This window comes from Humulus lupulus, chromosome 4, assembly GCF_963169125.1.
Source record: "Humulus lupulus chromosome 4, drHumLupu1.1, whole genome shotgun sequence".
In the NCBI taxonomy this organism is placed as follows: Eukaryota; Viridiplantae; Streptophyta; class Magnoliopsida; order Rosales; family Cannabaceae; genus Humulus; species Humulus lupulus.
Genome location: NC_084796.1, coordinates 35,623,566 through 35,646,805, shown reverse-complemented (window position 1 = coordinate 35,646,805; position 23,240 = coordinate 35,623,566). Strand labels below are relative to the sequence as shown.

Sequence of the window (23,240 nt, the reverse complement as noted above, 5' to 3'; positions counted from 1 at the left end):
GCCTTTAGGTCGATCCTATTTGAGGAGTATGGAACCAACCTTCAGTCATGGCCATCACTCCGGAGGGGTGCCGTAGCTCTGGGACTTAGGCAATATGTAGAAGAATCTAGCCCGGAACCAGTGTCGGATCTAGAACTTGCACCAGCCCAGGAAATAATCGACTTAGATTCTCCCGCAGGAGCTCCGGGGCCGATGGTTGTAACCATAGGTTCTTCTTCTAGCTCGGGGGGTAGGATCCCTTTTAGTATATATATATACTTGAATTTCTCATTTCCCCCTTTGTTTTTGTCTTTGAATGGCTGCTAACTTATGTACTAACCGTATCTTTGTTTTGACAGAGGAGATGTCTCAGCCCGTGGGGAGTCTGCGAGCTGCGTTCGCCGGGGGGAATCCCTCAACCGAGGCCTCTGGGCCCAAAATGAAGAAGCTTCGGACTTCAAAGAAAACCGCCTGGACCCCAACCAAGTCTCCCGCAAAGGAGAAAGAGCAGACCCCAGCCGCCCAAATCGTGGAAACTGTTCCTTCTGCTGCAGGGGGAAGCAGCATGCCCCCACCCCCTCCACGAGCTCCGGCCTTCTTCCGGGACACAGGGGCGGAGCTCGGGACTTCAGCAATCTCAACCTCCGAGGTGCGCATCCCGGTTGAACCCCAGGACCTGGAGAAGATTCCAGAGGCCGTCCGGGGGATGGTGTATGAGTCGGCGAACTACGCCGTTAGCCACATCTACAAATTCAACGAGAAGAAGCTCAAGGCCATCAAAACCAGGAGCCCGGTGGGCGTGCTAGAGTCTTCATTGGGCATGGTCCTAATGGTAAGTTGAACCCACCCTTTTATGGTTTTTGATTATCATGCCTTGCCCTGTTTTTCCTTTCTCCCCCTCTTTTTTTTTTCTAAGGCATGTGCCTCTCCGTTTTCGCAGAGCGTCGTTGCCCTTCATCGGAGCATAGCCAGGACCAAGGCCCAGCTCGAGGAGATGAGGAGCGAGCACCAGGCGGTTGTGGCCAACCACCAGACCTCCTTGCAGACGGCTAAGGATGCCCTGGCGGCCGCGCAGGCCGAGCTGAAAGAGGCCTGTCCCAAGCTACAAGAGTTCGAGACCACCAAAGTCGCCATCGCCGCTTCGCGGATAGAGACTACAACAATTTTGAGTATATATTACATTAAAAAATAACTTATATTGAAAAGTGCTATTAATGGTGGGTGATAAAAACACACGGAATGTATTATTTTGGCGCCATATGAAAAAACCTCAGGCGCCAAATGAAAATTTCTTTTTTGGTCTCATCTGCCAAATTTTAATGCCTAAGTTACCCAAAAAAATTTCTCTCAGCCTCCATCTCTCACTCTCGTCTCGTCTCTCCGCCTCACGAAGTCTTCTCAACTCATCTCTGCCTCACGAAGACACGCTCCAGAGTGGAGCTCTTTCTCCACCTCACGAAGTCACGCTCCAGAGTGGAGCTTCTCTGCCTCACGAAGTCACGCTCCAGAGTGGAGCTCTTTCTCTGATTGGGTGTTGCTGTGAAGGAGATGAGAGGTTACTCGTGGCTGAGTTTATGCCCCATGAAACTCTCGCTAAGCATCTTTTTCACTGTAAGTTACTTTATTTCTTTATATATATATATTTATATGTATATGTTTGTACATACTTCCTTTTCGTTTCCAACTGATGAGTGTTGGGAATTTTTAATTTATTAAATAAAGCTAAAATAACTGATGGGTTTATACATACTTCCTTTTCGTTTCCTTTTTATGGGTGATGGCTTCTATGGGTGTATTTGGTTATTGTTTGGCTGAACCTATTTGGCTTCAATCTTCCTTTCCTTTCCATGTATCTTAAACCTTAGCTTTCTACTCTAATGGGTTTCTTCCTATTGTCTTTGATTATTCGTTTTCGATTGCAACGACTAAGCTTCGAGGTCAAACTGTCCTGGGTTTGATTTTTTTTTTAGGGGGGGGGGGATGGGATACCCGGATTCTGATATGGTGGCTAAGAGAAATTTGGGTTTTGGGTGCTTTTCCAAGAGGAGATTAGGTTTATTGAATTGGGTTGTCTTTGGATTTTGGCTTGCATTACTGCTTTTGCAGCCGGTGGCTAGTGTCAGACCCTTGCGAGAGAGAGCTCGTTCTTGGGGCGATGAGGTTGGTATTGAGATTATTGCCTTAATTTTATTTTAAAAAAAAGTTTATGAATAGTTTGATCAGCTATAAAGATTACAATTTGAATTGGGTAGTGGCTATTAGTTTTGTTCAATGTTTCTCTTAGTCAGTGTACACACTAAGAGATTAGAGATTATATTTCAGTGAAATTATTTATACGTTTTAGAAAGTTATGACTGGGGGCAATCTGTATTTGTTTTTACTCCAAAGTTGCTTTAGCTTTTTATTAAGTTATAACTCTGCTGCAATGAGGAGAGTAGGAGGAGAATGAGATATTATTGAAATACAAATTGCAAGAACTCTGAGGTGCTAGAGTATTTTACTAAAAGCTATAAGTTTTATCAGAAAAATTAGTTAATAACATACTCATCTCTGTTGCACAAAACCGTAGAAGAAAGAGGAGGTTCATTAGCTTTGTCATTGATGTGTTTTTCTGGCTTTGCCATGTAGTCTTATTGAAAGTAGCTCGTATTTATTCACATTGAGTTTTGTTCTTGGTACATAAATTGGAGTAGACAATACAGAAGTTAATAAATTGAACCTTTCATTTTATGCAAGAAGACAACTAAAAGCAATATTTTTTTTAAGAAATGTATCTGTCATGTGAAAGCCAGTTTTAATTTAATGAACTTCCTTTTAGAAATTTAGCTGCTCTCATTTCCCTTTCCCTTTCCTTTTGGTAAGTATGCAAATGTAAAATTTCCTTTGAAATAGTTTCTGGCAGGAAAAGGAGGGAGAAAATTCCTTTCTTTCTTTCTTTTTTTTTTTCAGAAATATGCGTTTAAAATATGGATGGAAATTTGAGTGAATTTGCTGAATTCACCTTATTTGCCTCTTGCAGTGGTTATTCAGAGGAAAAAAAGAAAGTGACTTGGGTCCATTTTCTGCATGGAATATAATTGGAACATATAGAGGTTAGTAAATTGCATTGCACACACATTTAATTGTTATCTTGTAAATTCTAGCTACAGCTCTTTACATGAAATTGATAGAGAACTGGATCAATTTCAAATTAATTAATAATTTCTTGAATTATTTTGGGTGAACATGAGGATTAGTTGTATCCACATTTTGCAGTATGTGTGATGTGTGTGTGGCATGGGGGTGGGGGTGGGGGTGGGGGTGGGTAATACTATGTGATTGTCTTATTTTATGCCACTTACTATCTATTCATTGTGATTTGGTGAGCTTTCTCTTCTTGATTTGGATGATGGGCGTGAAAGGGAACTAACTGATTCTGTTGAATTATTTTGGGTTACTTGGAGTTGATCAGAGGACAAAACTAATTTAATTGAGGAAGTATCTTGGTTTGATTATGGACATAGAGGGATGCAGGTAATGAGTCATCAAGTTCAATATCTTATCTCTGATATTTTGCAAAATCTTTTTTGCTTAATGAGTTTCTGCTTTAATTCTGTTTCTTTTACTTGTCTGATATTTATTCTGGTTGGAAGTTTATTTTTACAGGTTTGGTATCCTTCTTTGGGTGCTGACCCTTTTAATCAGGAGGATTTCTTACAGGTACGTATTCTTTGGTGCTAGAAGCCACATGTTTTGCATATAATAAAAGCTTATCTTCTTTGTTAGCATTTTTTTTCCTTATTTTTCAATTTCCCCCTTCCCTTAGTGTGCAATTTTAGTTCCTTTCAAGGTGAGGTCACTAGCTACTAAATTGTTGGCTTCTGTATTCATTCAAGTATTATTTTATTTTATTTTTAATGGAAAATCATTTTTCTTTTTAAAAAGAAACATAATAAGGTTTTGTAAGTTATGAAATTATTTTTATTGCCTTTTAAGGCATCTTCTTCAGGTACTATTTTCTCTTTCCTTTATATGAAAGTGAAGGTCCAATGTTTCTTTTACTGTCCAATTAGGGAATTCTCTTGTACTATATATAATATTGTTAACCTTCTATTGAAATTTGAAAAGAAGATGTCAGCTCGTGCGCTTAAATACTAGCCCACAAGGTTGGAATATGACTTGAAGCCCTTTGTTAGATTAGGTTCAAGCATATGTGTTTAGTTTGGGGCGTTATTGCATAAGTGTCTATGAATTGCCTCTGGTTACCAAAATTATATTATGTTGGCTTTGCAGCTTTTTAATTTTGTTTGTTGTTATTCCTGATCTTTCTTGAAGATATTGTACTTAATTCTGATTTTGTATTCAGAGGGACAAACGCGAAGAAGCTTCGAGGCTGGCTCCGTTATCAACAGAGAAGCCTCATTTTTCTCACTGTTTGGAGTGGCTTCTCTTTAGGGTGTTTGATGCAGAAATATCCAGGTACATTCAATGAGAATAAAATTACCTCAAAAGTACAATGGTTCTGTTTTTGGCCATTATCTAAATGGAGTAATGTTTATAGTAGTTTTGTTAAGCAAAACATTACTGGGTCTTTTTGCTAACTTGGTTACCCTAGTTCTCTATCTTTGTCAGTGTTGCTATGTAATGTTTCATAGTTGAAGTCTAGAACCTCTTCTATTTGTTAGGCCTCTTTTAACCCTAGTTAAGGTATGAAGTGATCCAAGGAGCAGGTTTTAAGGTATTGTCAAATGCGCAGGTGATATTTCTGCAGTTAGTTAAAATAGTTAAAATGTATGAGAATCAATTATTATTTGATGAAAATTAATTTGGCTGCAAAACATGTCCAGAGGAAGTAGCTTTGAGGTATCTTGTTGTATATCATGTACATGCATAGAAAGTTTGGTTTGACTTTAACAAAAAAAAGGTTCCATATTGGAAAAGAAAAGGGTTTATTCTGTATAGCAATTAACTTAGAAAAACACACATCCCACGAGCTTGTTAGTGTTTGATTCATTGTTGTGTGCCATTACATATTTGATTGAATGAATTTATCATCATCAAATTGATTTTAGTAACTTTGAAGCTATAATATTTCACTGCTTTATCTTTATTTATCTTTAGCTTGTCTTTTTCTTAGTGTCTTATCCTTTTAAGAAACTTCTGTCGCATCTATTCGATTTGGTTGTTCGCTGTCGTGATTCGAATCCCCATCTATGTTTTCATAAACACTATTTTCAAAGAGACCCATCTTAGAGTCGGACACAGTATGACCTATTGAATCATAATAATCATGTGTATAAATATCTAATGTATATGCTTGGAACTCTTTTCAGCCATTCATTTACTTGATTATAAGTTGGAATAGAATTTCAATTGATTGAGACCTACACCTAGTGTGTAGTATCGATTCTATTAAATAAATTTTCATCTTCTCTTCTCTTAACCAAAACCCAAAGGTTTCATATTTAGATAATCCCCACTTCAAATTATAGCTGCAGCAACATTTTTAGGGCAAGTTAGCATAATTGGAGAGCAGTTCCATTTCCACATATTTAAAGTTAGTTTTTTTCTTCATGTGATTCATTTGTACTAAATATGAGTTTTATAATAGTAAATTTTTAGGTAAAGATAAATATAATTATAAGTATCGTTTTTTAGATGTCACATAGTAAAATGATGTTATTTTTATAATTACTATGTGGCATATATAATTTGGTACTTTGTTGGATTATTACTTTGTAAAAAATTACTAAGAGTGTTGTTTTAGATTTAAGAATATCTATTTTTACCCTACTGAAAATTAACATTTTGGTGTGACGAGGGGGACTTCATCTAGGTGCTTGTGGTGTCGCGGGGAAGGACAACACTAGTTTGCTCTTGGGTTTGTGTGCATATAAATTGTAGAAGTTTGGCATAATTATTGTGCACTATGAAATGTATAATCAAAGCTATTGTAATTTTCTTCTTAGTTACTTGTATGGTTTGAAATTTGGTTAATTGATATTACTTGATTTTGTTTTATAGGTTGTTACTGGCCTTTTTTTTTTATTTTAGCAATACTTTTGTTTTTTTAATAGGGTTTAGTGATGGATAACTTTAGAATTATGGCTGTTTTAAGTGTTGTTTTCCTTTAGTCTCTTTTTTTTTCTGGAATGGTTATTAGGGTTATCCTTTTCTCCCCTGCTTTTGTAGGGATAAGATACTTTCTTAGTTTGATGGAAATTTTTGTCTGTTCTCTCTCTTTATTCATAAACAAGTGTTGGTGACTGTGCAAAGGCTCCATGGATCTTAATGTGATTGCAGGCGTTTCTTCTTCTCATGATTAAATTAGCTTATGATTCCCAAATATCTTGGCTGATTTGAGACGATTTCAATATTTCTAAGTGAGAATTATAAGTGAGATTAAATTTTAGAATGTCAATGGTTGTTTTTAACATTGTCTCATCCTTTTTTGCTGCTAATAAATACAAGGAACGAACCTAAGCAATGAGAAAGTTAGATTAATGGGTTTTTGGAAATAGGGGTATTTGTTTGGAGTTTCTTTTTATTAAGTTAAATGTTATAATGTTTTTATTTATAATGAAAGGAAACTTTTTGATATGATTTTTGGATTGTTAGATATGATTATTATAATATGATTTGGACTAGTAGCTCTTTTTTTGTCTTTTAAACTTTAGATTATGTATCAAGCTCTTATTTTTGTTCCTTTTTTGAGGATATGTTCTTGCTGCTCTTCTCTTGTTACTTTGTGTGTGTTTCAATCATAAAAATATTGTTTTGTCTTTGAAAAAACTAGTAGAAATGAAAGGAGACAAAAACGAAGTTGTTTGAAATTTCTTTTTGTTTGAGAATTTTTTTATCAACCATAAAAGTGTTCTAATTTGAATCATGTCTCATTAAATTTTCATTATGTATCCTTATTATTTAGTTTAAGGTTTATACTTAATCAAAAGCCTATTCATTTAGGTTCAATTGCATTCAAACTACTAGCTTAGTCATATCAAAGCAAAGATCTAAATTAATTAGGATAATAATATTATAAGAAAGATATATGATTAAGAATCATGTCTTTACTACATTGGCACATGAGAGGCATGCAATAACATCTTCACTCATGTTTTACCTTCTGATTTTTGACATTGTCCCTATTGTAAGTATAACTTTACTTCTTTGGTACATAGTGACATTGTAAAGGAACTTGACCTCCAATGCTTTATATTGTTGAGCTACCGTATTATTTTTTAAAGTTCAAACGACTACCTCTGTGAGCAAACTGGACTATTAATTTGTTATTTATCATCAGTGAAGAAGCTTTAAATATCTTGGTCTGTCTTCTGTTCTGGTACTTCTGTTTCACAAGCTCAAGAAATTTTCTTGCTCCTTTTAGTAAAATTTGTGTGTTTCATGGTTCCATTGTATGCCTGAATTCTTATTTATAGTAAATGATTTAGGTTGGGGTGCCAAGGGCCATTTGTAATTTATTTATTTATTGCTGAGTTATGAATAACCTATGCACTGTATTAGTGTGTTGGTATTATGCACAGTCTTCTGGAAGGATGTCAAAACTATTGCTTATGATTGCTAGTAACATACATATACTTGAATCAGTGAGGCAGCAGTATAAAAAAAACTCATGACTTGTTGTCTTCTCAGTATTCTTATGAGCTTCTTCTGCAATTTCTGCATAAGTCTCAATCTACCACTGTACTTGGTATTATCAATGAGCATATCAACTTTCAAGGTACACGTTTCTTCTTTTACTGCTTATGTAAAAATGCTTCCTTTATTTTGATATGATGTGTAATGTATGCATGTGTACTGGTTTGCAGTTTCTCCTGGACAACCCAACTCAATTTCTGATGATGCGGAGGCTGTTACATTGACTGGCAGTAGCCAGGATGAGGAAATACATTGGGGGGTGAGTCAACAAAGTTATCTTGTTTCAATCGGGTTTGCTTTTTTCTGTTACCCCCTCTTTGTGCTCTGAGTATTACACTTATGATCCATTGATTCATGTTGTTATGTTGAAGTTAAAATGGAATCTAAATGTCTTTTATTCATTCCTGTTTCATTTGTCTTATGATCTCAGTATTTATCACATGTTTTTCCCTTTTTTCATTTTCATTCAAAATTATTTAGGAATGATAAGCATCATTCTTCTTTTCTAAATTAATTATTTAAAACTTGGTCAACCTACAGAGAGTTATTTAGTAGTCTAAAAGAGGTTTTTTTTTCTTTCTATATGACAGTTTCCCATATATGTTTGTTAGTAATAGGAAATTTAAGTAGTTTCCATATTTTTATAGTTGCTGGAAGACTCTTTGGAAGAACGCTTGGAAAAGACTGGGGGTTTGCTATCTGATTCTGAAAAGGCAGAAGGAGAAACTAAAGAGTCGGAGTGGGAGGAAAATAAGGTACAAAAATGTTTGGTTATTTCTTTTACTATCCATATCTGTGTAACCTCTGTTTAGACTGTGTTTATGACTGTTTAGTTAGAGGATATTTATCTGGCATCCACTCTTGTGATGCTTAATATTAACTCGTATGTTCAGAAAAGATCCGCAGAAGGAGGAAATCAGGGCTCATCAGTTAAAAAGCTGAAAAAAGACAAGGCAACGGGAGCAACAGGGAAAGCCACTCGTCCTGAGACAAACATTGTAACTATGGCACCAAGAGTCAAACCAGAGCTTCCTTTGCCTACAATGTATTCTCTCGCTTTCTCCCTCTTTCTCTTATGTAATTTATACATCTTTCTATCTATGTATTTTTGACCTAGGATGTGCCTATTATTAGAAATTCCACATACTTAATTAGGGGTAATGTAGCATAGAATCCATGCAGGGCTTCAAATTATTTTGATGAGTAAATGTTTGGAGAAACTGAGATAAATTAAACATGTGATGTTGACATAATGATGTGGACACTAAAATTACTTTTTGGTACGATAGGATTCTGGTGTTTGAGTGTAATTTTTTCAACCTGTAAGATATGAGGACGAATATTTTTAGCTTTTGTATAGCTTGAGGAACATAGTTTATGTATATTGGTTTTGTGTGAATGTGACTATTCTCGATAGTTTAAATAGATCTTTTTATGATGGAATATGTTGTTTCCAGTTGTAATTCTCTCTGCCAATCGAAGTCTTTCAGAGGGATTTAGTCTTAGTGTTTGCATACCTATGATGTTTATTCTAGCAAAAAAAGGGAAATCTACCATTGTTTTGTAATGTTAACTTTTGATATAGGTTATTTGATTAATCTTTTATTTTGTTGCTTCAGTTTAATCGAGGTTGAGCAGTCTATACTTGATCACAGTAGATTTTGTAACAAGAAAACAGGTTGATGATATTTAACTTTCATCATCAAGTTCTGAGGTTTGTGTTTTTCTCCAATTAATTATTCTTTTAGATTGAACATGTGTATACTCGTCACATGCTCAGAGACATATCTTGCCATGAAAAGAATCTAGACTTGAGGCTGGATCTGTGCACCAAAAGAACTGTAACTACTTTTACTGTTAAGTTTTCTTTGTTTAATTACAGATGCACCTATATCTATAGAATTTATAAAATTTAAATTCTTTTCTTTCTTTGTTTAAGATATATTTATTGTTAAATCTTATTTGTGTATATTCTAAACTAAAAAGTAAACAAAGGAACAAAATAGATCTAAACTTGTCTAGAAATATCTGGTTTATCACTTCATAATGATGCTGATTTCGGCTAAATTCTTCATGCTATTACAGGATGATGACTTGGAAAGCCTTAAATTTTTGATAAATTCTACTAGATGTTAGGCATCCAATAAAAGGTCAAAAAAATGAATAAATGAAGTTGTGGGTAGTGTAAAAGATTTTCTTGAAGGTGAGTTATATTTTGTGGTTAAAGAGTGTCAGTGGTCTCTTGAATACGCCATTAATCTTTTTGTGGGTCTTTGTATTGCTGATGCACACTAGTATGTTGAATAACTAGAATGAATATTTATTGATACCAAAACCAGATTACAAGGGGTTCCAAGACTTATTGACCTTGGATTATATTTCTTATGAGAATAGTTTCATTCTTGTTAGCGTGCAATTTTATATTTGCTGCTTATCTTTCTCTATTTATTTTTCAGAGAGTTTGAACAAGTTCCCTCGAACAACTAGTACACCATCTGGGGTTCACAGTCAAGCACAACAAGCTGAAGAACAGCTACAACATCTGCAACAACAGCAGCAACAATAGCATCATCCAAACTATAGTTTGAAGTAAAAAATGTTCAAGATTATAAAACTTTATTATGTTAAGCTTTCAAATTTAAGTTAGAACTAAGATCTCATGAAGTAGACACATTCATGGTTTGAATTAGTTATTGTTTAATGTAATACTTATGGTTTATCAATCTATTGAGAATTACATTTTATGATTAATTTTGATTTTGTTTATCAAAATACAATAATGAAAATCTTTTAATTAAAAAAAACCATATAAGTATACTTATCAAAAAATAATTTAAAATATATTATCCACACTAAAGTAACAATTTTATTACTATATGTTATGATTTAAAAACATATTATAAGAGTAAAAAATCGTTATAGTTTATATAATATAACAAACTAAAAATGTTATCAAAATAATCAAATGTAACAGTTGAAAAGTGTTATGAAAAAAGTATAAGATTAAACTTCAAATTTATAACCAAAAACTCTATCTAAATGTTATTATTTGAATATTATAGCAACTAAAAATGTGTTATTGAATAGTTTAAGATAACACCGAACATAACATTCAAATACTATTATAGAAAAGACTAGACTTTTAATAACAGGGGCTATGTTAGCATTTTCAGAAGCCTTATCAATAGTCCCGGTTAGCAGTTTTTAAGTGTTATGAATATTGTTTTTTCTTATAGTGAGACCTGGATACTGCGAAGGCTGAGGCCAAGGCCGCCCTGGAGGCCGAGCAGGCAACTTCAGGCACCGCCATGGAGGACATGTTCTACCATTACTGGGCCTATAATCAGGACGCCGACTTCTCCTTCCTGGCAGCGGACGTCTGGGAGCCCTTGCTGGAGAAGTTCAAAGCTCGCCTCGAGAAAGAAGCCCCTTCCGAGGCCGGGGAAGTCTCTGTTGCAGCTGAGCAGGGCGAGATGGCGACCTCCAAGGGGCCAACCGGTGGAACCTAGGGCCTTTCCATTCTGCCCCCACTCTTTCATTCTTATTATTATTTTTTTGTTGTAACTTTTGCATGAGGTGTTCCCACCTCGAGAAAATTAATTTTTACCTTTAATTTGGTTAACTCCCTTTTGCCTCTACGCATTTCAATTACAAAAAAAAATTCAAAATCTTAGTTCGCGTTAACTTCTATCAATATCTCGTGCTCTTTAGGAAGAACAACAATCAATCGATTTAAATTAACTTCCAAGTTTTATGACCTGGTTGTATCCAGGAACTTAATTTGAAAACTTAGTTCGTGTTAACTTTTATCAATATCTCGTGCTCTTTAAGAAAAGCAACAATCAATCGATTTAAGTCAACTTCTAAGTTTTATGACTTGGTTGTATCCAGGAACTTAATTTGAAAACTTAGTTCGTGTTAACTTTTATCAATATCTCGTGCTCTTTAAGAAAAGCAACAATCAATCAATTTAAGTCAACTTCTAAGTTTTATGACCTGGTTGTATCCAGGAACTTAATTTGCAAACTTAGTTCGTGTTAACTTTTATCAATATCTCGTGGTTTTTAAGAAAAGCAACAATCAATTGATTTAAGTCAACTTCTAAGTTTATGACCTGGTTGTATCTAGGAACTTAATTTGAAAACTTAGTTCGTGTTAACTTTTATCAATATCTCGTGCTCTTTAAGAAAAGCAACAATCAATCGATTTAAGTCAACTTCTAAGTTTTATGACCTGGTTGTATCCAGGAACTTAATTTGAAAACTTAGTTCGTGTTAACTTTTATCAATATCTCGTGCTCTTTAAGAAAAGCAACAATCAATCGATTTAAGTCAACTTCTAAGTTTTATGACCTGGTTGTTTCCAGGAACTTAATTTGAAAACTTAGTTCGCGTTAACTTTTATCAATATCTCGTGTTTTTTAAGATGAGCAACAATCAATCGATTTAAGTCAACTTCTAAGTTTTATGACCTGGTTGTATCCAGGAACTTAATTTGAAAACTTAGTTCGTGTTAACTTTTATCAATATCTCGTGCTTTTTAAGAAAAGCAACAATCAATCGATTTAAGTCTACTTCTAAGTTTTATGAGGCGACCTGGTTAAATCCAGGATAGGACTTAGTTCGCGTTAATCCTTATCAATATCTCGCGTTTTTTAAGAAAAACAACGATCAATCGATATGAATCAACTTCTAAGTCATTAAGGCGACCTAGTTATATCCAGGTACCATATGCCCCCCAAGTAACTGGGAAAGGGTCTTTCGTGGTTACTTTAGATTACACTTGAAAACATGTACAAATATAAAAAAAAAAAAAAAAAAAAAAGTTAATTCTCATTGCTTAATACATAAAAAAATGGCCTTTTAGGCCTTACAAGTGAATCATTGATAATATCTCTTCAAATGGATGGCGTTCCAGGTCCGTGGGACTACCCCTCCATCAAGACGAGCTAACTTATAAGTTCCCTCCTTAATGACCTCGATGACTTGATAAGGCCCTTCCCAGTTCAGTCCCAAGACTCTATCCTTGGGATCCTTACTGGCCAAGAAAACTCTCCTGGGACCAGGTCGCCAACGCTAAAGGCGCGCTTCTTGACTTTTGAGTTGAAATAGCGAGTGATCTTCTGCTGATAATGAGCGAGCTGGAGTTGCGAATCTTCTCGTCTTTCATCAATCAAGTCTAAGGAAGTGCAAAGTAGCTCGTGGTTGCGATCCTGGTCGTATGACTGGAACCTATGCGAAAGTACCTTAATCTCCACAGGGAGGACTGCCTCACTCCCGAAGGTCAAGCAAAAAGGAGTATGACCCGTAGGAGTCCGATGCGAGGTCCGGTATGCCCAAAGAACCTGGGGGAGCTAATCCAGCCAGACCCCCTTCGCTTCGTCTAGTCTCTTCTTGAGGCTCGCCTTTAGAGTCTTGTTGATAGCCTCGACCTGGTCGTTCGCCTGAGGATAGGCCACGGAGGAGAAAATTTTCACAATTCCGTACCTTTCGCAAAATTCGGTGAACAAGTCGCTGTCGAACTGAGTCCCATTGTCGGAAACAATCTTCTTGGGCAGCCCGAACCAACAGATAATGTTCTTAACCACGAAGTCAAGGACTTTTTTGGAAGTTATTGTTGCCAAAGGTTATGCCTCATCCCACTTCGTAAATCATTCGATGGCCACCACGGCGTAACGGACCCCGCCTTTTCCAGTAGGGAGGGCGCCAACCAAGTCGATCCCCCAAACTGCAAACGGGCATGGGGACAAGATCATCTTCAGCTCGACTGGGGGAGCTCGGGCAACTGTGGCGAATCGTTGGCACTTGTCGCACTTCTTCACGTATGAGACCGAGTCCTTGGACAGAGTAGGCCGGTAATATCCTTGCCTCAGGACCTTCAAGGCCAAGCTTTGCCCCCCAGTGTGATCTCCGCAAAAACCCTCATGCACTTCCTACAGGATGGCCTTTGCTTCGTCTGGAAGAACACATCGTAGGAAAGGTAGGGAGTGCCCACGTCGATATAACACCCCATCTACTATAGTATACCTGGGAACTTGATACAGAACTCACCGCGCATCATTACACCCTTCAGGTAGTTTTCCCTCGACGAGATACTCAAGGATGGGGGTCATCCAGGTCGGCCTGGCGTCGATCATCTCGACCTCCGTCCTGGCTTCTTCTATACTTGGTTTTTCCAAGAATTCTATTGGCACTAACCCCAAGGTCTCCGTTTCCTAGGAGGTGGCGAGCTTGGCAAGAGCAATTGCATTGGCGTTCTGCTCCCGAGGTATCTGCTCGATCGAGCCTCGCAAGAACGCAGACATCTCAACCTTTACCTTTGCTAGGTAGGCAGCCATCTTGGGCCCTCGTGCTTGATATTCACCCAGAACCTGGTTTACCATGAGCTGGGAGTCACTGAAGCACTGGACGGAGCTCGCTTTCAACTCCTGGGCTATCCTTAGCCCGGCCAGCAAAGCTTCGTATTCGGCCTCGTTGTTGGAGGCCTTGTGTAACGACCCACATTCGCTAATAAGGCTTAAGGGCCTTGATTAGTGTGCCAGGAGGGCAGGTTGGGATTTATGTGTGATTTTATGAATTAAATGCATGATTATGATTTAAAGCATGTTATTTGGCTATTTGTTTAAACTGAGATGCATGGCTATGTTTACTAGTATGCATATAGGCCCGGATCGTGTTAGAAGGGCATAATTGTAATTCTGGCCATGATGGGCATAACTGTATTGATATGTGATAATTGTATTCTATGAATTGTACCGCGTGTGTGTGGTTTTATTATTGTGATGCACGTGCCGAGACGGTCCTAGAGAGCTAGTTAACTTAGATGTCACAACGGGATTTTGTACCCGGCTCGGGAGGAGCCTAGGGGTATCTCGGGAATTTTATGGCTAAGTTGAGATTTAGCGGGTAATGGTTATTGGAGATTTAGTAACCTGGGTAACCATTAGTCACTGCTGTGGGTAACAAGTTTTAAGGTAAAAAGTGGTAGAAATGAAATAGAAATGAAAAGACTTAAGTGTCCTTTGAGGTTTAGCTAAGGAGGATTAGTAGGAAAGGGTAAAATGGTCATTTGGCAAGGGTTATAGGCAATTCTCAGCTGGGTTTTTAGTGGGTCACGGTTTGGGCATTTGGGATATATGTTGGCTTTGCTAAAATGAAGAGGAGGAGAGTTAGGGCAAGGAAGAGAAGAAGAAGAAGAGGAAAATGGGCTGAAGTGGGAGCTTAGGAGGTGAATCAAGGGAGCTTGTTGGGTGGATTCTCCACTTGAGGTATGGATTTTATGAGCATTTAAGTTTGATTTCTGTTTTGAATTGTGAAATCTAGAGCTTGAGTTAGTGTGTTTGAGTTTTTGGTTTGAGATGCTGAAATTAGGAATCAAGGGGTGGATTCTTGAGTGTGTTGATGTTTTGATCTTGTATCTAGTGCCTATAGGTTGTTAAGTTGTTCATATGAAGCTTGGAATTGGTTTTAGGGGTTTGGGTATTGGTTTTGTATGATTTGGGATGGTCTAAGCTCGGAGAAAACGCAGGTGAAAACCCAGAATTCTGGGTCTGCGATGGCGTGCCGCGACACAGGTTTTTCGTGCCGCGGCAAGGGAGCCCCTGACTGATGGGTGCCGCGGCACAAGAAAGTTGTGCCGCGGCACAAGGCAAATTTCAGGATGGCATTTTTAGGCAATTTTAGGCCTTTGCTCCGGGAGTTCGGGGGATGTCTCCGGGGTGTTGTTTTAAGGTTTTAGAGGTCCCGAGAGTGCGGGATTGGTCCCGGGAAGTGGTTTTGGGTTGATTAGTATTGAGGGATGTTTCTTGTGTGTTGTGACTAGGTTGTTGGTGAGGCTCGTGCTTGAGGACCGTGCTCGCGGCTTTAGTGCATCAGGAGGCTCGGAATTCAGGTAAGAAAACTATAACACCCGTAGGATAGGGCATGGGCCCATAGTATGATTGCGGGGCGTGGCCCTATATTGCATCACATGTTAGGGTGCAGACTTAAATGAATTAATATTTGATTGCATGTTGTTGTGTTATATTATATGTGTGATTATGATGAAATGAACGGCAAAGGCCGAGTACGGCGTAGGCCGAGGCGGCCGTGGGCCGAGTACGGCGTAGGCCGAGGCGGCCGTGGGCCGAGTACGGCGTAGGCCGGGGCGGCCATGGGGCGAAAGTAACACCTAGCACATGGGATGCTATATTCAGGGTGGGACCCAAGGGATACATGAGTTATCCTCGCGGTGAGAATCGATACCCAGGGCTTTGGTAAGGGTCCTGGGGCGGCATGGCCGTGTTTGCTTAGTCTAATGATTGACTTGTTTATTTGTGGATTATCTGTTATGGTAAACTGTATACATTGCATATGTTATGTTCTGCATGAGTTTTCTTCCTGGGCTTCGGCTCACGGGTGCTCTGTGTTGCAGGTAAGGGCAATGACTGAATCAACCAACCATGAGTACGGAGAGCGTGAAGCGGCGCGTACATGTTTGGCCTGCCCGACTGCTTTGGTTGGGGGTTTATTTGAAAATGGCTGTAATAATCTACGATTTTATGATTTATCAACTGTGAACTTATTTCAAGATGTAAATAGTTTTCAAACCTTATTTTGGGATCCCAAATGTTTAATAATAGAAGTTTTAATGAAATGACGCATTTTCAAATATTACAGCCTTAACTTTTAATTAGTCACACTTTTGTTTCAAAACCTCGGTTAGCGAGTCCATTGCACACTGTTTTGTCTTAAAAACTCACTTAGTAACGGCTCTAAGGAAGTAGGGCTCTACACCTTGAATCTGAACCTCAGCGCCGAGTGGAATCTATGTCCCTCATGGGATAACAAAATGATTCCAGCTCCGGAGCTGTTCTCGTTGGATGAACCATCTACGAAGATCCTTCACGACGCCTGGGACGAGATGACTTGGGGTGAGTCTTCTGCAGGATCCTCCCAGAATCCTGTGCACTCTGCTACAAAATCGGCCAGGGCCTGACTTTTTATAGCAGTTCGCGGAGTGTACAAAATTTCGAACTGACTGAGTTCGATTGCCCACTTTAACAAGCGTCCCGATGCTTTAGGTTTTTGCAAAACCTGCCTTAAAGGCTAATCGGTCATGACGTGTACTGAGTGGGACTGGAAGTATGGCCTGAGCTTTCGCGTGGCCGTGATAAGGCAGAACGCCAATTTCTCCATCAACGGGTACCGGGATTCAGCTCCGAGAAGTCTCTTGCTGATGTAATAGACTGGCTTCTGAATCCGGTCTTCTTCCCAGACTAATACGGCACTAGCTGCATCCTCTGTGACAGCTAGATAGAGAAAAAGAGGCTCTCCTGCTTTTGGTTTGGATAGTACGGGTGGCTCGGCCAGATGTGCCTTCAGATCGAGGAAAGCGCTTTCGCACTCTTCTGTCCATTTGAACTTCTTATTTCCTCGGAGCAGGTTGTAGAATGGCAAGCACTTATCGGTGGACTTCGAATTAAACCGGTTGAGGGCTGCCACCCTTCCTGTCAGGCCTTGGACATCTTTGCGCGACCTGGGTGAGGGAAGCTCGAGCAATGATCTGATCTTGTCAGGGTTTGCCTCGATTCCTCGGGTATTGACGATGAAACCCAGGAATTTTCCCAATGCGACCCCGAAAGTGCACTTCTGGGGATTAAGCCTCATTCCATACTCCCGTAGTATCTTGAAGCATTCCTCCAGGTCGGAAACATGGTTATCGGCAGTCTTTGACTTGACTAGCATGTCATCAACGTACACTTCCATGTTTTTTCCGATCTGGTCTGCAAACATTCTGTTTACTAACCTTTGATACGTAGCACCGGCATTCTTTAGCCCGAAGGGCATGACCTTGTAACAATAAACGTTAGTCGGGGTCATGAAACTAGTGTGCTCCTGGTCTGCCAGATTCATGGCAATCTGATTGTAGCCTGAGTACGCGTCCATAAAGGACATGAGCTCGTGCCCCGCCGTGGCATCCACCAACTGGTCAATCCTTGGCAATGGAAAACAATCCTTGGGGCAGAATTTATTCAGGTCAGAGAAGTCGATGCAGGTCTGCCATTTCCCATTAGGTTTCGGGACCAGCACGGGGTTGGCGACCCAAATCGGAAACTTGGCTTCACGGATAAAGTCGCATTTCTTGAGCCGGGCTACTTCTTCCTCTAAGGCTTCAGCCCGGGTTGTTGCTAGGCGTCTCTGCTTCTGGGACTTTGCAGGAATGCTTTTATCCAGATGAAGTGTGTGCATGATGACACTTGGGCTGATTCCCACCATGTCCTCGTGTGACCACGCAAACACATCCAGGTTATCCCGCAGAAATATGATCAGCTCCGCTTTCCTCTCGCTACAGAAGTTTTTCCCGAGCTTGACCATCCGTGATGGGTTCTGTGCATCGATGCTTACTTCTTCGAGCTCCTCAATAGCCTGGAGCTCAGACCTGTCCTCGCCTATTCAAGGGTCGATATCCTCACTTAAGACGATATTTTCCCCTTCGGCGCTTTGAGGTTTTTCAATCTCAGGATCAACTAAGGGTTCCTGAGATTCCTCTTCACCACCTTGGATGGCCATCGCCAGCTGCCCAGGTTTAGATTTTCCCTTCATGGAAATGCTGTAGCATTCCCTGGCAGCGAGCTGATCGCCATGGACAGTGCATATTCTCGTGGAAGTAGGGAATTTCATCGCGAGGTGGCGGATGGAAGTGACGGCCTCAAAAGCTATGAGCGTAGGTCGTCCCAAGATTGCGTTGTATGCAGCGGAGCAGTCGATGACCACGAACTCGAGGAGTTTGGAGACTGTCCGAGGTCCTTCTCCTAGGGTGATCACCAGCTCGATCGCCCCTATGGCCGCCAATCCTTCTCCCGAAAAACCATACAGCATCATGGAGGTCGCCTTCAACTCAGCGACAGTCAAACCCATCTTCTCTAATGTGGACCGGAATAGGAGGTTCACCGAGCTCCCATTTTCGATCAGTACCCTCCTAACTCTCCGATTAGCGAGTTGAACTGCTACGACCAGAGGGTCATTGTGCGAGACCTGGACATGATTCGCATCTTCTTCTGTAAAAATGATCGATTGCTTCTCCAATCGCTGCTGCTTTGGCAGGCGCTGCTCCGGGATGAATTCTACTCCATTATGCGCCTTGAGTTCGTTCACATACCTCTTCTGGGCACCCCTGCTCATGCCAGCCATATGCAGACCTCCAGAGATGGTGGATATCTCCCCTCCTATCACGGGAGGAGGGACGTCCTGATCTACCCGAGACCCGAGCTGACGGACCAGGACTTCTGGAGCAGGTCGACTTGCTGGGACCCTATTCCATGCGTACTGAGCCAAGGGGCCGGCTCATATGAGATTCTCGATCTCATCTTTTAAATGCCTACAATCGTCGGTATTGTGGCCAACATCGTTGTGAAAACGGCAAAACTTGGAGGTGTCTCTCTTCCCCTTTTGGTGCTTCAATGGCTCCGGCCTCTTCCAGGGGAGGCGAGTAGAGTTGGCTAGGAAGATATTCTCCCTAGACTGGGTGAGCTCTGTATAAGTTGCGTAGACGGGCTTAAACTTGTCTATAGACTTATTCTTCTTTTGGCCGTGCTGGCCGCCCTCGCCATTCTCCTTTCTTTTGCCTCCACCGAGCTGGTTGTTCTGTGTGACATTTTGGGTCGCTGCCATGACCTCCGACCCCACTCCAGCGGGCTGATCAGGGACCTGGCTGGTTCCTGCAGCTGAGGCTTCGGCTTCCTCCAAGTTGATCCATTCCTGGGCCCTGTTGAGGAATTCATTAACCGAGCTAACTCCCTTTCTTTGTATATCTTTCCAGAGCTCCCCTCCGACAAGGATTCCAGTTCTCATGGCCATGAGCTTGGAACTATCTTCCGCATCTCTGGCTCGAGCAGCGACGTTCGCAAATCTGCTCAGGTAGGCCTTCAGAGTTTCGCCGGGCTGCTGCCTCACGTTAGCCAGAGAGTCGACCTGAACGCGGGCACCCTGGGAGGCTCGGAATGCCCTTTTGAAATCAGCCGAGAAAGTTTTCCAGGAGCTGATTGACTGTCTTTTTCCTTGCTTGAACCACTGCCTGGATGGTCCAGTCAGTGTGGAAGGAAAGATTAAACACCTCAGCTCGGGGCCAATGTTGTGGGCCATCATCAGGGTGTTTAACTTCCCCAGATGATCTGACGGATCTCCGTCTCCATTGAACTTAGACAGGTGCGGCATACGGAAACCAGGTGGGTAAGCCGTTGCTGCTATGCTGGGGGTGAAGAGCTCAATCTCGTCCCCCGAATCGTACTCATCTTTCTCTTTCTCCGACAGGAGCTTCCTCATCAGCTCCTCCATCTGGGCCAGGCGCTCGAGGGTTTGGTCCTGATGTCCTTAGTTATTCTGAGACTGTTCAACAGCTCTGGATCCATTGTACATATTTGGTGGGTTATTGCCCCTCCTATCTTGAGATAGGTTATTTGGGGCATTCCTGTCGTTACGTACTTCAGACAGGGCTCCCCCTGAGCGAGCATGGCTGTCTCCTTCTGCTGGCTCTCCTCTATGAGAGTTAAGGCGATCTTGCAGGTCGCCCCCTTGGGTGGCTTATGGACTTTGTGTCAAACTTAGATGCTGACGCAGGTCTCCGCCAGAGAGGTTGCTCCGGCGACTGCCGATCCAGTAGCTCCTATTAGATAGGCTCAGAGTCTGCCTTTGGTGGTGAGGATCTGGGCCTTCCCTCGACACCCTGCTATGTCGGGGAGGTCCAGCTGATGGCGGGTTTCTCCTGCCACTTCCATAGGCTGGAATATCTCGAACGGGCCAAGGAGGAGATGGATATCTGATCGGAGATGGAGGATTCCTGACCGGAGAGGCAATCCTGGTTCCGTCAGGACGGATGAGGTTAGGCGGGGGCCTTTCGGCCCTGCCAACCTGCGGGTCCCGCGCCTAGTGATCTGGACGAGGCGCAGGACGGCTATTGGGGACGGGCTGATGCTACGAGCCCTCCCCGGACCTCCTTCTGGAATTTCCTTGAAATCTCCTGGGCGCGCTCGAGGCTGGTTGGGAGCTAGGAGTTGAAGTTCTGACCGAACGGCTGTACTGCTGTTGTTCGGCTCTAGGCACTTCTCCGAAGTTTGCCTCTCGACGGTGTGATGAAGGAGTGGAGTTGGTTGTCGGAAGTCTGTCCGAGCGCCTATGCCTGGGCCGATTACCCCGGCGAGACTTAGGAGCCTCACCTTGCCTCTCTCCGACGTTAGCGTCGGTTGTAAGAGGGGGTAGTTGGGCCAGCACACCCTTGATCTGCTGGTTCGCTATTGCTAGCTGGCTCCTCAGCTGAGCATTCTCCATCTCCACCGCAGTGTAATAACATGGGTTCAAAGTAGGTGGCCGGGGCACCGAATTTCCAGTGTCATCTTGGCCCGCCGGCTGTTTTCTTGGCCGCTGTTGGACTTCAGGAATTTGTTTGTCAGAGATGGCGACATGATGAGCCTCCTGCCCATCATGTGGTTCCACCTCGTTACCGTGCCTGGATCGAGTAGTCACCATAGTTGGATGTTTGCGGCAGCACTAATCTGACTTGCTCTCAATGAAAGCACCAAACTGTTGGCGCGGTTCTTCGCCAACAGGTAATTAAGAAAAGAAGAGAAAGGGATTAGTGCTTATGTTGAACCGAAATAGATAAATGATCTTAGAAATGAAATGGTAACTCAAAATACGTTTTTTAAGTGGTTCAAAGCTTAAAATCCTTCTACTCCACTAGTCAGTATTATTGCTATATACTGGGTATTCTTTTATAGGGTATTTTTACAATAGAGAATCCAACCCCTATTAACTCCCAAGGTCTCCATATTTATAGGAGAAGGCACCTGGGAGTTGGTAAGAAGGTCATCCCGTGACCTTCTTACCTATCATGTCAACTCTGTGACATTCATGATTAATTCCTAAACCTGACACATTAGTGTGGTCAAATCAATAGGTAAGGGGATAATGGGCCGCACGGCCCAACCCAGTCGTGGGTGTCTGAATACGCACGTTCCTGCTGCGTGTCCGAGAAGTCAGGGATATATCAGACACGTGATGTCTGATATATGCACGTTTACCTTGCGTGGTTGACTTTATAAAAGGTCACAGCCTCCAACTCAAGCTCGCACCACGAGCTGGATGCTTCCCTTGACCTGTGGTCTTCAGAGTCCAGACTCAGTCCTTAAGCAATCTTGGCGAACCCTTGGGTTACCTCGAGCTAAGGAGGTAGGATCTTATGACGGCAGCTCCGATCTTGGGGATGTCCACGTGGTAGTTATGATTAGGTCGTATCTCAGCTCATTAATCAGCCCGTGGGAAAATCAGGGAGTACACTCTTGAAAAACCCAAAATGGAAGAGAGAATGGTAGAGAGAAAATGGGAGAAAAGAATATGGTAACCAAAAATTAAGCACCCTAAAATGGTCTTGAAATTCCATATTTATAGCCAAAATGAGATTATTAAAATAATCAATTTAAATTAATTAAATTGATTAGATTAATTAAATAAAATAAATATGGTATGTAGAGGTAAATTATAGGGTGTAATGATGATGTGGTGAAAATGTGAAGAAAATGGGTAAAAAGTTGGCATTTTGGACATAGGGAGCAAATGGTACACTTGGGCAATTTATGGGCTCAAGAAGGGAAATGGCAGCAATGTGGTGGCTGAGTGTGTGGTGATGTGCTGAAGGCTGCTTTGAAGTGTTGGGCCTCGTGTGGTTGGGCCCAGATTGTGGAGATAAGCTGCTGGAAGTGTGTTGGCTGAAGCAATGGTTGGTGAGGAAGCTTCAGGAGCCAGGCGACTGTTGGAGCTTGGCTAGGCAGGGGCGTTGGGAAGCTGCTGGTGAAGTGGTTTGGGTGGGCAGCTGATTGGGAGGTGAGGAGGCCGGAATGGCTGTGGCTGGGGAAGGCTGAACGTGTGGGCCTTGGTGGTGGGCCTTTTCCAAGGCTCAAAAATGCCATTATTTGTTTTTCTTTCCTTGAAAATGCCACCTTTTCTTCATTTTTCTTTCTTTTCAAGAGCAAAAATGCCATAAATTCCCTACAAAATAAATCATAATAAAATATTTTCAATTATAAAATAAATCAATTTAATTCTTTGAAAATATTAATTATAACTTAATTTAATTTAACATTTAGTTTCAATAAAACACACATTTTTTACTTCTAACTAAACACAATAATTCAAATAACATTTTACAACAAAATAACTATAAAAACACACAAAAGTATATAAAATCATGATAAGACTAATAAATTCAAAATTACTTTAAAACTTAATAAATTAATTAAAAACTCAATAATTAAGCAACAATTAGCACTTAAAAAGTGGTAAACTAACTCTATTTTGTAGAGTTATCACACCTCCAAACTTAAAGTTTTGCTAGTCATCAAGCAAAAGAAAAATTAAAACACACATTTTTTTATTGGTGATATAAAAAGGATTTTCTCAAAAATTGCACAATGAAAATAAATCTAAAAAATTATTATGAATAAAAGTTAAGCTTATGTAGTTAATTACATTGTCAATTTCGCTTTTGAAAAGAGGTTTTTATTAAAATTATTTTTCACTTAAACTTATAGGAAATAAGAGTGTTCTTGTTATGAAAATTTTATTTTTTGTTATAAGCAAAATTGACCCTAT

At 40.6% G+C, this 23,240-nt stretch overlaps 1 protein-coding gene across 1 annotated transcript; it reads left to right on the top strand.

Moving 5' to 3' along the window:
• Positions 1-1,170: 1,170 nt before the first annotated feature.
• Positions 1,171-3,068, top strand: LOC133828923 (uncharacterized). Its single transcript, XM_062258961.1, has 2 exons — positions 1,171-1,590; positions 2,999-3,068. The coding sequence occupies exons 1-2, from the start codon at positions 1,194-1,196 to the stop codon at positions 3,025-3,027; spliced, it is 426 nt and encodes a 141-aa protein (XP_062114945.1). The 5' UTR covers positions 1,171-1,193; the 3' UTR covers positions 3,028-3,068.
• Positions 3,069-23,240: the final 20,172 nt, after the last annotated feature.

What these genes read in the sequence shown, in the direction of transcription:
- LOC133828923 (XM_062258961.1), top strand. Translation starts at nt 1,194, where the DNA reads ATGGTGGGTGATAAAAACACACGGAATGTATTATTTTGGCGCCATATG. An exon ending in CGCTAAGCATCTTTTTCACT is followed by an intron (nt 1,591 to 2,998) that starts GTAAGTTACTTT and finishes TGCCTCTTGCAG; the next exon opens with TGGTTATTCAGAGGAAAAAA.